Below are 13,733 nucleotides of genomic sequence, written 5' to 3' on the forward strand. Positions count from 1 at the left end.
GGTTAAAATGTGATAACAATTTAAAATTTTAAACATTTAAAAACTATTAAAAACACAAAACAGTATCTGATCAAAAGCCTGGTTGAACAAGTGTGTTTTGTCTGCCTTTTTAAAAGTTGTAAGAGATGGGGAGGCTCTTATTTCAGCAGGAAGTGTTTTCTAAAGTCTCGGGGCAGCAATGGAGAAAGCCCGTTCCTGAGTAGCCACTAGACGAGCCAGTGGCAACTGCAGATGAACTTCTCCTAATGATCTCAATGGGCAGTGTGGTTCATAGCGAAGAAGACATTCTCTTAAATACCCAGGGCCCAAGCTGTTTAGGGCTTTGTAGGTTATAACCAAGATCTTGTATTTTGTCCGGAAACTTATCGACAACTAGTATAGATGTTTTAAGATGGGAGTGATATGGGCTCTCCGAGATGACCTAGAGACAAATCTGGCTGCTGCATTCTGGACCAACTGCAGTTTCTGGAGTACGTACAAAGGTAGCCCCACATAGAGTGCATTGTAGTATTCAAGTTGAGGTTACCAGCAGATGTACTACTGTTCTGAGGTCATTTATCTTAAGAAACGGACATAGCTGGCATATTAGCCGAAGCGAATAAAAGACACCTCTGGCCACTGTCTCAACCTGGGACACCAGGGAGAGGTTTGTGTCCAGAAGCACCCCCAGATTGCATACCTGTTCCTTCTGGGGAAGTGTGACCCCATCCACAACTGTCAGATCAAAATCATCTCCCAAGTTCCGACCCCGCACAATTGCCTCCATCTTATCTGGATTCAGCCTCAACTTGTTATCTCATCCAGCCCATCACTGCCTCCAGGCAGGCATTTAGGCAGTTTATGCCTTTTCATGATGATGTTGACATGGAGAAAAAGATTTGGGTTTCTTCAGCATACTGATAACACCCCGCACCAAAGAATGCCTCTTCTTCATGTGTGCTACCAGCCATATCATTTGAATCAGCTCAATATTAAATTTCTAGGTTCTTAGACAAGACATGTAGGATATTTTTTTAACCCTAGCATATTTTTCATTTTCCCATAATATGCTACGTGAGCTGTGGGAAAATAGCAATTTTTCTGTAAAATTACATTTGGTCTCTGGATCATCTTGGAGAGGCCACATTACTCCTGTATTGAAAGAACTGCACTGGCTGTCGATAAAGTTTCCAGGCAAAATACAAGATGCTGGTTATAATCTATAAAGCCCTAAACGGAGTAGGCTCAAGATATTTAAGAGAACGTCTCCTTTGCCATGATCCCCACCACCCATTAAGATTATCTGGAAAGGTTCGTCTACAGTTGCCACTGGCTCATCTGGTGGCTACTCAGGGACAGGCCTTCTTCATTGCTGCCCTGAGGCTTCGGAATGCGCTTCCTGTTGAAATAAGAGCCTCCCCATCTCCGATCTAACTTTTAAAAGTTCAAGAAACATCTGTTCACCCAGACTTTTAATTAGATTTACAGTTTTAATAGTTAACACATTTAACATTTTAGATTGTTTTAATGTTTTAATTTAGTTTTAATGGTATTTTTGTTGTAAACTGCCCAGAGATGTGAGTTTTGGACAGTATAGAAATTTGTTAAATAAATAAATTAAAAATAATATGGACTAGAAAACAAGCCTTCTATTACTGCTGAAGTCTATATCTGAAAACAGTATGAGGCAAATAATTGTAAATAATCCAGCAAGCTATGTGTGACACATAGCTTCTGCAAAAATTTAGCATACTTGAAATCTACTTTGAGTTCCAGAGCAAATATTCTGTAATAACTGGTAGACTTTAAACTTTGATACCAGCTAGCTGCCATTTGGGCTTTTGAGGGATTTCATGGCATGGGCAATCATTTAAAAATATGTCAGTGGACATACTGGCCATAAATCAGTGGCTGCAATGTCACAAGCACACCACTATTTGCTATAAAATGGTTTGTAGATATTTGCTAGCATAGTATAGTGTTGGCCTAGGAACTGGGAGACCTGGGTTCAGTTCTCACTCAACCATGACATTTACTGAGTGACCTTAAATTCACTATCACTCAGCCTAACCTAGCTCACAGGTGTTGTGATAATAAAAGGGAAGAGGCACCATGCACGTTGCCCTGAGCTCCCCGGAAGAAAGACAGAGTATATATGTGATAAATAAGTAGCTTTGTAGCAGACAGGTGGTATCCAAAGAAAGTTAGTCATGGCTAAGTATATAAATATCTGTAGTAGTAAATCCCTAGTCACATCTAAGTTGTCTCATTGATTTCAGTGGTGTATAGTCATGACTAACTTTCTTTGGATACAAGCTAGTGTTGTGGTTGTAGCTTTAACTGCCAAATGTACTGTATATATATTGAACTATACCATTTGCTTTGAATACAATTTCAGAAGGATCATTCACAGTTAAAATGTTGTTAAAACTGAACATCTTATTGCTAGCTCCTTCATTATATAGTCCCATGATTAAAATAAGGATTTATATTTGGCCCTTAAGCTGTGGTGAATGAAATAGAGTACCTGATGAATCCTTTTAGGGCTACATGCATTTCTCTCCAGTAAACAATGGAGACCTATACATTTCCTTAACTTGGTTAGGTTGGCATGTTTATGGACTCTTACAGCGTTCTGATAAAAAATATGATGAAGCTATTAAGTGCTATCGAAATGCTCTCAAATTGGATAAAGACAATCTACAAATCTTAAGAGATCTATCACTGTTGCAGATCCAAATGAGGGATCTTGAAGGATACAGAGTAAGTGTTATTAGTTAATAAAAATAATGAATAAAACAGATTTAAATAGCTTCAGTTTTTGTGTTTGAGCTTTGCTCCACGGTTGGAATTAATCAAATGCATCTGGATCTTTATTAGACTAGAGAGGGAAGTAGAAGAGATGTGCTTGAATTCTGTTGATCAGAGACTTCTGACTTGAATTCTGATCAGAGACTTCTGACTTGAATTCTGTTGATCAGAGACTTTGACATGTCAGCATTATCTTGTTATCCTTTTTCAGATATAGAATTTAAAAACTAGCATATTCAAGGCAACTAACTAAACCATCATTGCATAGAACAATTATGACAAACCAGTACAAAATTATTGCAAACAAAATAATGATGTGGAAAACTGTTCCAGATAGAAAATTGTGAAGCTGGTTTTGGTCTCTCTCTTTTGTTGGCAATTGTATTATTTAATGCCAGCAGCAGTGATAATGATAAATTTGTGCAATTTACTTCCTAGCTAATTTGGCTAAAGTCAGGGTGCTAGGCTTAAGTTCCATTGTACTGTTAAATCTTGTTTGATCTTTTTTCCAACAAACTAGTTCCGTGGGTGTTAAGAATGGCAGTTTCCCACTATTTGGTACTTTATTCTTAGCTGTTTTCATTATATCTTTAAAGGAGACCAGGTATCAGCTACTCCAGCTGCGGCCCACTCAAAGGGCTTCATGGATTGGATATGCAATTGCATATCACTTGTTAAAAGATTATGATATGGCCTTAAAATTACTGGAAGAGTTTAGAAAAACTCAACAGGTAAGACAAAATTTCAAAGTCATTGCAAATACACAAGAATGTGTCACTTGCTGTGGCAGTGGGTGATTATTTTCTTTTTTTCTTTTTTAAAATAACACTTTAGGGTTTGATATGGAGAAAATGTGTAATTTTTACAATTTTTATTGAAACAGATGTTTATGTCTTAGTGATCACAGAAAATTATTAGAGGTAGAAGTTATTATTGGTGTTCTGTGTACACTGAGCTTAACAATCTCAAACTTTGTTTGAAGGTAACCCAAATTTTGCTCTGAGAAAAGCTGAATTCTGTAACTTGTAAAAATCATGCTAATTATACAATTTGAAATAGATTTCCTTATTTTGCATAACAATCCTATGCACACTAACTTAGCAGGAAACCCTATTGGCTTCAGTGGGGCTTACTTCCAAGTAAGTGTGTGCAGGATGGCTTCCTAAGTTAGTTTTGCTAATCATGGGGAGTAGGGATGTGCAGGGAATTAGTTCCCTGTGCTCCCAGAAGGGTGGGGGGTTCCCTTAAGAGGCAGGGAAGGCACTGCCAACCTGCCAGCCCCCGCCAGTGCTCTCTCCAAAAGCAGGCACGTGGGACATCAGCATCCTTCTTTGCGCAGAGAGTGATGTTGCTGTCCTGTGCGCCTGCTTTTGGAGTGAGTGCTGCCCAGGCTGGCAGCGCCTTCTCTGCCTCTTAAGGCCCCTCCCCCACCAGTGTTCAAACTGGCTCAGGCACCCCCGGTCCACGGAACTGGTTCTGCACTCCAGAAAAGGAGCGCTGGACCAGTTTCATGCACATCCCTAATAGGGAGGCGGAAAGAACTATGACAGGCACTCAGGCTCTGTCGCTTGATCATTTGAAATCCAAGTGTATGTATCTTCTCACCCCCTAGCCTTCTAACTATTCACTCTTCATTACCCATTCAGTTTTGTACTCTTCTTTACACAAGAAACTTGCCTTTCTAAAAACCTTCTCTCTATATAATTCTCTAAGGTGTACTCATGGCTAATCCCATGTGTGGCAGCTTTCGCAAGAGTTTGTGAGCAGAAGCACCATGGTGCTTCCATGCAGTGGAGATTCCATATGCAGATAGGGAGGAAGAGCCTGTTAGAGCAGAAGCACCATGGTGATTGAGCAGTGGGGATTCCAAATGCAGATAGGGAGGAGGAGCCTGTGGCACCATGGTGATTGGGCAGTCGGGATTCCATATGCAGATGGGGAAGGAGCCTCTGATGGTTAATTGAATGGAATGCAAGGAATGCAACTGGTCGGAATATGTTCTTGATTGTAGAGAAGAGGAATGTATATCTATATTAAAAAAGATAGTGGGCAGGGGTCTGTGAAGAGAGGCGTCGTGAGGGAGGAAAGAGCCCCTTCAGGAGAAGGAGGCTGCCATTGTGTGAATTAGATGAGGAAACAAAATGACCAAAATCTGTTAACTCAGAGAGGGAGAAGGTCTGACCTGGTTGCATATGAATGGGAGACTTGATGTGTGAGCACTGCAAGATATTCCCCTTAGGGGATTGCTCCGCTCTGGGAAGAGCAGAAGGTTCTAAGTTCCCTCCCTGGCTTCTCCAAGATAGGACTGAGAAAGATTCCTGCCTGCAACCTTGGAGAAGCCGCTGCCAGTCTGTGAAGACAATACTGAGCTAGATAGACCAATGGTCTGACTCAGTATATGGCAGCTACCTATGTTCCTATGTAAGAAAGACGGAGGGGAAGAGCAAGTGGCAGAGAGAGAAAGAAGGGAGGGGAAGAGAGAAAGAATGAAGGGTGGGGGTCAGGCCTGAACATTTTTTTTAAAAAAAATCATGTGTACATCCTTTATGATGGATACAGTGTACATCTAATTTGTACGGAAAAGTCTGTACCAGAGTACAACATAACTTATAAGAAGCAGCTTCATAGTTGAAGGAAGGATCTGGTTACCTTCAGTTCTGGCATTCTTCAAGGCAAGACCTCTGATAGCATACTTTTAAGTATGCAATTCAAATATTTATTGATACCTCATTAAATAAAAGCCTGTGTTTTTTGGAAAACCGAGCATTAACACTTCTAATTAATATTATTTATTTATTACTAATAACCACACGCCTTTGTTGTCTAGATTCCTCCTAATAAAATAGACTATGAATATAGTGAATTAATTCTGTACCAGAATCAAGTGATGAGAGAGGCAGATCTGTTTCAAGAATCTTTGGAACATATAGAAACTTATGAGAGACAAATATGCGATAAGCTAATGATAGAAGAAATCAGAGGTAAGTAATTTTTGTGTCCGTATGCTTTCTTCTACATCCATGCTTGTCATTGAGGCTATTCTTATGGGTGAGCAAAACAGGGCTGGGCTTCCTTAGCCTGGTTTTGCTTACTCGTGAGAACCAGTGGGCTCGAGGGCAAGCCTGCCTATTTCGCCACCCTCTTAAATGAGGTTAACGAAGCAAGTGTTCCGTTAACCTCGTTTTTCTGGTCATGTGTCTGCCGTGGTTGCAGCCGGAGGAGACACACGGGGAGGAAAAGGGGATCCCAGATATGCACGGCGCACTTGCATGTGGAGGCTCCGGGGTGGGGGATGCTGCATGGCAGCACTTCCCTGCATCCGACCCCTGGAGCTGCTGAGCGAGCCATGGATGGATGCAAGATGGCTGCCACTTGTCTGGGTGGGCGATCCGCCTGCACGGCAACGGGTGAATGATCGTCTGCGGGGAGAGCAGGTCAATCCTGCTCTTCCCGCAAACCTTCTCTCAGCACTTCACACTGCTCATCTGAAGTACCTCATTGTGTTAGGTAGACCAATCCAGACAGCTGTGGATCATTGAATATAGAGGAGACTTGTGTTTGGTCCTTGCCCATCAATCCTTTTTGTAATACATATAACTCAATACATATATTTTAATATATGGGCATGTCAGACAATAAACATATGTTTGAAATGTTTTATTATATGCGTATTCCCATGCAATTTCTCAACCTCTCCTTCCCTTAAACCCCAGTATTTTGCAACTTGGGACCCACCAAGCTGAACTCAGATCACCAGCCTTTTATTGCAGCTTGCCAAGTCCTTGATGAACTCGCTGTTTTTGTAGTCTGAGGCAGGCATTAAAACCAGAACATTGATTTAACTCCTGGTAGGTTATTGTATGTGACTGATGTTTTCAGCTGAATAAAACCCACATCCTATGTTATAGATAAACCTGCCTTATTGAGTTGTTGAGAATTGCTCTAAAGATATCTCTCCTGTGACACCATCCACCCAGTCACATCCAGATATTTATTTAAATGGGTGCTATGAATCCCTGAATGAAACAAGGAGTAGCAGCAGCCAATCTACTAGTCAGAACTGATTTCTTTTGTGATTCTCCAGTATTAAAAAACTGCTTACTTCACAGAAGGGGGCTACATCACAATGAGTAACATCCTAACAAGGATACCTTGCCTTAATGAAGACCATCTGATTTAGCAGACCACTTGCCAGCTGAAAAAGATTTGCTGGATGTAACTGCATAGATAGTCAAGAAGGCTTTCTTTGATGCCGTAACAAATCATTTAAAACAGGGGTCCCCAACCTGTGGCACTCCAGATGTTGCTGAACTACAACTCCCATCACCCCCAGTTACAATAAACTGGCTTAAATCAGAGGTTGGGAACCTCTGATTTAAGGGTTTGAAAAGTTCTTTAGTACAGCTGGTTGTCTTCAGCACAAGTTAAGCAACACCTGTGTGTGTTTTCCCTCCTGTTACAGAAGCTTTGAAATATTAAGGGGATACAATATAGTCTTAATACAGAAGTATTAAGGGGACACACAGAAGAAGTAGAAGTGTGCCTGTAAGTCACTGGGTCAAAAGGTGCCAGACAACTGATAGTGGAAATAGCTTCCAAGAATTTTAGAATTCATTTTATGTCATTTATCCAGGAGGCAGGGGGCAGATCAGCCTAACAAGTCTGTAGTAGTAGGACATGAAACTTATCCCTCAGAAATGAGGTGCCAGCTGTACTCCATGCCTCTGATCAACAACCTTAGACATCAGAATACCAATACCTTGGCCAGTGCAGAATTCTAGGTTACATGTTTTGCTTTTTGTCTTGTCACATGGTTCCAAAAGAGCCATTATGGCAGCTGCCTTATGAAGTGCTTAGGTTATATTAATGTGGGAAAGAGTTCTACTGGCCTCAGTACGTATGCTGAAGTTGTTTGAGGCTATTGCATATTCCAGACAAAGTTCAATTCACTAAGCTACCTCAGGTAGTGTATTGTGCAGTGGGATGCTTAGAACAGCCACTCTATCTATCTATCTATCTATCTATTTGAAGCATGGAATATACAACCCACTCCAAAGACTTGGGTGGTGTGCAATGACATGTAAATAAGGTAACATTAAAAATTACAATCAAAAATTACATTAAACATACAAACGAAAATAGATAATGGAAAAAAATAAACTACAGGGCAAATGCCTGGCAGAAAAGAAAGGTCTTCAGTAAGGATTTAAAGACCGGTAGAGAGGGGGCTAGACGAATCTGAAGGGGAAGATAATTCCAAAGAAGTGGGACAGCAACCAAAAAAGCCCTTTTGCGGGTCCTAGAACTCCGAACCTTTCAAAAATCAGGGACCAACAAAGATAAAATAAAATAATATATCTATCTATATATCTATCGATATATATATATATATATCTTGTGTATCTAACCAAGAATGCACATTCCATGTGAGATTAGTTATATCCAGGCTATCTTCTGTATGCCAAAGTATTTTTTATTAAAGTGCATAAGTTTTCTTTCTTTTTTTACGTTGATATTTTAAAATCACTGTGCAGTTCAATTGTAGAGAACAGAATCATCTAAAAGATTACATCATATGTTTAGTTCTCAAGAATTCACACATTTTTAAACCTCAAATAAATACATCTTTGTTAGCAAAAAGTATATGAATTTGTGCTGTTAATTCCTTAGTAGTCTCCTTTCTAGAGAGATTGGGGAGAGTTGCATATGATGCTTTGCTTTCTCTGCTGCTGGATGACGACACTTCTGTGGGTTAACATTCCCACGTGCTCCAGAGGGCAGGTCTCTGTTAATTAGCAGTTCTTTCAGTCCTGCCTTCGCTCCAGAGATAGACTCTGGCTCTCAGCTAAGCCTATCCCTTCTTCATTTTACCTCTTAGCCACTACTTTGTTACCCTTAGCCCTTTCCTTTGTTACCTTTGGCTTTCTTAGCCAGCGTCTTTTCTCATTCTTAATTTTTTTTAAATAAAAGACCCCTCTGTACTCCTCTCTTTTTCTCTGCTTACTCTACTGTCACTGGATGGAGAAAGCAGGGAAACTGAGATAAGTTCTTATGCCTAAAGGAAAAAAGAAAAATCTGCACTTCCCTCCTTCGGGTAAGACCGCGTGTATCCGTTCACAAGCTGCAGGCCCAGGGATGACAAGCCTGTCTTCTCCCATCCAGATTGTAAGAGGTTCCTAAGGGGAATTAATCACCGTTGATTGTTGATCACCCATGCTTATGAATGGCAATGGATCACGATCCAGAAAAACAGGTTGCTTAATTGTAATGGATGGAAGTGATCTGTTGACATTGATAAGACCCTCCTTCCGCACTGCAGTGTATATGCTTTCAAGGGGGGGAAAAGAATAAAGATTACTTACCCGTCAATGGAATTCTGGCTTGATTGTCTGTCTGTGGTGGTTGTTCAGGAATCAACAAAATGGTATCCTAACCGCCGAAATAAACTAACACAACAAATGCGAGAGGTGGCACACGGGCGCCACAAGGAGCTAGAGAATCCATACACGAGGTCCTGGACAGGTGCAATATCCATGCTTATGAATGTCAACGGATCACTCCCAAATAATCACTTACAGGTAATCAACCTGTTTGTTTTACACAGGGTGGCAGCTTTACTGTCTTGTGCATTACTTCCTTGTAATGGAAACAGCTCCCTCGGGGACCCTAATGAAAAGGAAATTGAGGCTAACAAAGAAAGGGCATCATGGCTAGGGCATTGCTGCTCTGGTTGGACAAGTTGCTCCAGTCTTCCCTCATCAGATGTTACATGCCAAAGACGGACTTTATTAAAGATTCAAAAGGCACAAGCCTTTATAGCTGATGCCACACTGGATTCCATTCACTTTATATCCTGTTCTACTGCCTTCATGGCGGTAGCCCGGCTCTTGCTGTGGCTCAAACATTGACAGGTAGACTCTGTGTCACGTGATAACCAGTTGCAGGGGAGTAACAGGAAGAGAGAGGGCATGTACCAGTGGCATATGGTGGGCCACTGTGTGAAACAGGATGCTGGACTAGATGGGCCTTAGGCCTGATCCAGCAGGGCTATTCTTTTGTTCTTAACCTGTCTTCAGTGTCTTATACAGCTACTAAGCATTTTGATGACAAGGCTCTTCAGGAGGTCCTTATAGAAACAAAGGACAAAAAGGAGGTACTTCCTTCTGTTCCCCGAGGGACAACAGGATGTCTCTACAAAAATTCTTTCAGTCCTTTCATTCCTCTTTTAGGCAACAGGATCACAGGCCACAACATGCCTTTTGGAACAAGCAGTGCACCACCACCAGAACACCCAAACAACCTAGACAGGCCTTCGGGTCACAACCAGTCAGTCCTCCTGACTCCCCACGACCAGTGTTTCCTCTAAGGTGTGCGCGCGCTCACATGTTTTTTGATGTCTGCTCACTTTTGGATCCCACTCAGGTTGAATCAGGAAGGTCCCGCTCTGAATGTATGTGTGTGCACACACGACCTTGATGCTGCCATCCAGAAGAAAACTCATTCTACACACAGATGATAACAATTAGAGAAGACACTGCCCACAACTAGGTGTAGGAGGCCCACTTTTTCCACGCCTGGGAGTCCAGCACGCCGTACAAGTGGGTCTTAAACACCATACAAACATGACTACAAAATAGAACTGACTGCCCTTCCCAACAACCACTTTCTACCAATGCCAAGGTCACGTTTGCCTACCAAACCCACCAATCTCCTCAGTGCAGTTCAACATCTGATCTCCATAGCTGCCATAGATCCAGTCATAGACCCACTCACCAAAGGGGAAAGAGCTATTTTGTTTACCATGCCCTTAAAAGACAGATCACTAAGAGCAGTCTTAGATCTAAAATTCCTGAATAGATTCATCTGGACCCGGAATTTCTGGATGGAGACCCTTCACTTCATAGAGGGATCTTTTTCAACATTCCAACTTTATGGCATCAATGGACCTGAGGGAGGCATACGTACATATACCCATACATCCCACAAGTTTCCTGCTTCTCTGCTTCAGATATGGAGGTCAACATTTTCATTACAGAGCACTCCCATTTGGCCTCTCAACAACCCCTTGAGTATTCACAAAGATCCTCGAACCCCTGTTGGCTTTCCTCAGTTTCCAGAAGATAAGGGTCTTCACGTCCTTGGATGACCACATAAAGTCATCATCGCTAGACAACACGAGGTCGGGCGTACAGCTCATACTTCAAACCATGAACAAGCATGGCTTCTTGGTGAACAAGACAAAGAGCCACCTTACACCATCCACAAATCTACACCACTTGGAGATGATAGTAGACATCTCCTGAGACTGCTTTTATTATACCACCAGAACACATCCAGACCCTCAACTTACTGATAAAACACATTGCAATCTCCAGGAAGGTTCTGCTGCTTACGTTGGCAAAACTTCTGGGCCTGATGTTGGCATCCATGGATGCAGTACTCTGAGCGGGTTTCCACTCTGTGCCCTTGAATGGTTTCTTCTCCCTTACCAGATCCAAATAGCACAACACCAGACCAAGGTCAGGGTCACTGCACCAGTCCTGCATTCATTGGTGTACTCAACAGTCCTGTCTCTTCCAAGGCAAAACTTTCCTAGATCCATCGAAACTTGTTGGGATGGGGAGCACACTACCTTCAACATTCTACCCAGGGTCAATGGTCTGTTAGGAAAAGAGCCACAGCATAAACTGGCTGGAGTTCAGGCCCATTTGGCTGGCACTATTAGCATTCCAACCACTCTTGCAGAATTGCCATGTCCTGGTATGCATGGACAATGTCACAGCCACGGCTCACTTGAATTGCCTAGGGGGCACAAGATCACAATCCCTACACCTCAAGGCAGTCCTGCTTCTTCAATGAGCAGAGTTGCACCTGGCATCGCTGATTGCATACCATGTGAGTGGGTCCTTGAACACGCAAGCAGACTGGCTCAGCTGGACAGAAGTCCATATGGCAGAATGGAGCTTAAACTGCCGTCACAATGACATATGTGCCGTGTGCGCCGTGACGGGCGCATGCATGGCGCCAGCTTCTACTGCTTGTATTCTTGGGAGACGACGGGGGCAGGGGCAGCAGAAAGGAACTCTGCCACCCCCAAAACGTTTTAGCAAAGTCTAGCGCCGGAGGGTGAAGAGTGGCGGGGGGGGGGAAGTACTACCCCCCCACCGGACCGGCCAAATTCCAGACCGGTCTGGAGGCCTCTTGCATTGTCCCAGACCGGTCCGTGTACACCCCTAGCTATGCTCAAGTTGCCACCAGTTGTACGTAGATTTCCTTCATGGGTCTTACACAAGGTACTGCACCCTTTGAACCAGTATGTTCGATATCTCCATGCCTCCTTTTGTTCAAATTGGCCTTTCTAGTGGCCATCACCTCTGCCAGATGCGTATCCGAACTGAGAGTTGTGTCAGTTAATCCAAACTTCTGCATTTTGTCTCCAGGCTCGGTCTGGCTTATACCTGGTCCTGCAACAGGTTCTTTTGTCCTAGTAGATGCTGATGCTCCCACCTGCGGTTCTCAGCTGTGGCATGTCCCATGGACATGTCCTCATCTAGCAGCAGAGAAAGGAGCATTGGTTACTCAGTGTGAAGGCTTTTTCTTGCTGCCAGATTTGAGGACATCTCGACTCCCCTGTCTAGGCATTTGAGTCTTGTCATAGCCTTATAATGCTCTCTCTCTCTATCTTGACTTGGCTGATTGGAACTGTGAGGAGTTTTCCTTCCCCAGGCTTATAAAGCCTATAGCTAACTAACTTTAGTCCTGCCCTCTGGAGCATGTGGGAAGGTTAACCCACAGAAATGTCCTTCCAGCAGCAAGAAGAAGCCTTCATGATGAGTAATCAATGCTCCTTTCTGTTTTCCTGTTAAGATGGGAAACAGTTTGAAGATATCAGGATCCAAGGATCTCTCATAGACTAGGAGGCTAGAGGAAGACTGCAGAGCAGAATTGGGGATGAGATCATAGCTCAGTTGGAAGAATATCTGCTTTGAGCATATGCATTCACACATAGACACGGGGTGGAGGGATTAAACAGGGTCAAATGGGCATGAACTGCAAGAAGTGTTATCTGTGAAGCTTAAATTTATGAGAAGAACAGTGGCAATTAACAGCAGCAGTAACTGGTGGAAGGAAGATTTTGTTAACTTTGCTAAGTTAATTATCTCCACTAATGTGGCAAGAAACTGTTCTGATTTAAACCTAAGTAAATAGAATCAAAACTCTGAAGCAGTGGTTTCATTACGGAGTCTCCTTTTGATGCCTCGTTGTTGAAAAAGAATGACTTTAAAATCAGCAGTAGTGTGTTCTGGGAGATTGAAATGTGCTCCCACTGGATTTTGAATGTTGCTGTTTTTTGCATCGGATTTGTGTCAATGTATTCTTATGACTGACATTATTAGTTTCTGTAATCCTGTTGCCTGAGTGCATATGGGGACAGAGTTGGCATCTGGATTTGTTGCAAGGGCTTGTTGCTGAAGTTTTACATCTGTTACATGGTCTTTTGTTGCTGGTGAGTAGGGGCTTTCTGTAATAATGGCATGCTTACCATTCAAAGCCTGTGAAAGGTATCGATCTTGCATATTGTTGCCACCACACAGGACAGAAGTAGCTTCCACATAGTGGCTATAAGATGATTATCAGCACTTTAGGCCCTCCAAATTCTAACTCTTTTTCCCTAGCTATAGGATCTTTCCCTTAATAAAGTTGGTCTTTGATTTTGTTATTGCTTTAGGAGAAATGTTGTTGAAGTTGGGAAGACTAAAAGAAGCTTCTGAAGTATACAAAGAGCTTATTGACCGGAATGCAGAAAATTGGTATTATTATGAAGGCCTGGAAAGAGCTTTACTGCCACGTAAGTGGTTGAGTTCTAAACTTCAGCCGGCACTTCTTGTTGTTTTAAAATTGGTGTCCTGGTAAGTTTATAAAGTAGGGTTCCAAATCAAGGC

At 42.4% G+C, this 13,733-nt stretch overlaps 1 protein-coding gene across 2 annotated transcripts in view; it reads left to right on the forward strand.

The window, feature by feature from the left end:
• Nucleotides 1-13,733, forward strand: part of NAA16 (N-alpha-acetyltransferase 16, NatA auxiliary subunit) — a 91,831-nt gene that overhangs the window by 20,156 nt on the left and 57,942 nt on the right. For both annotated transcript variants that reach the window (XM_053306862.1, XM_053306861.1), the window contains exons 4-7: nucleotides 2,585-2,742; nucleotides 3,387-3,521; nucleotides 5,618-5,771; nucleotides 13,520-13,639. In XM_053306862.1, the coding sequence (XP_053162837.1) occupies nucleotides 2,585-2,742; nucleotides 3,387-3,521; nucleotides 5,618-5,771; nucleotides 13,520-13,639 (567 nt within the window). The remainder of the gene's footprint in view (nucleotides 1-2,584; nucleotides 2,743-3,386; nucleotides 3,522-5,617; nucleotides 5,772-13,519; nucleotides 13,640-13,733) is intronic.

This window comes from Hemicordylus capensis, chromosome 3 (genome assembly GCF_027244095.1).
Source record: "Hemicordylus capensis ecotype Gifberg chromosome 3, rHemCap1.1.pri, whole genome shotgun sequence".
Lineage (NCBI taxonomy): Eukaryota > Metazoa > Chordata > Lepidosauria > Squamata > Cordylidae > Hemicordylus > Hemicordylus capensis.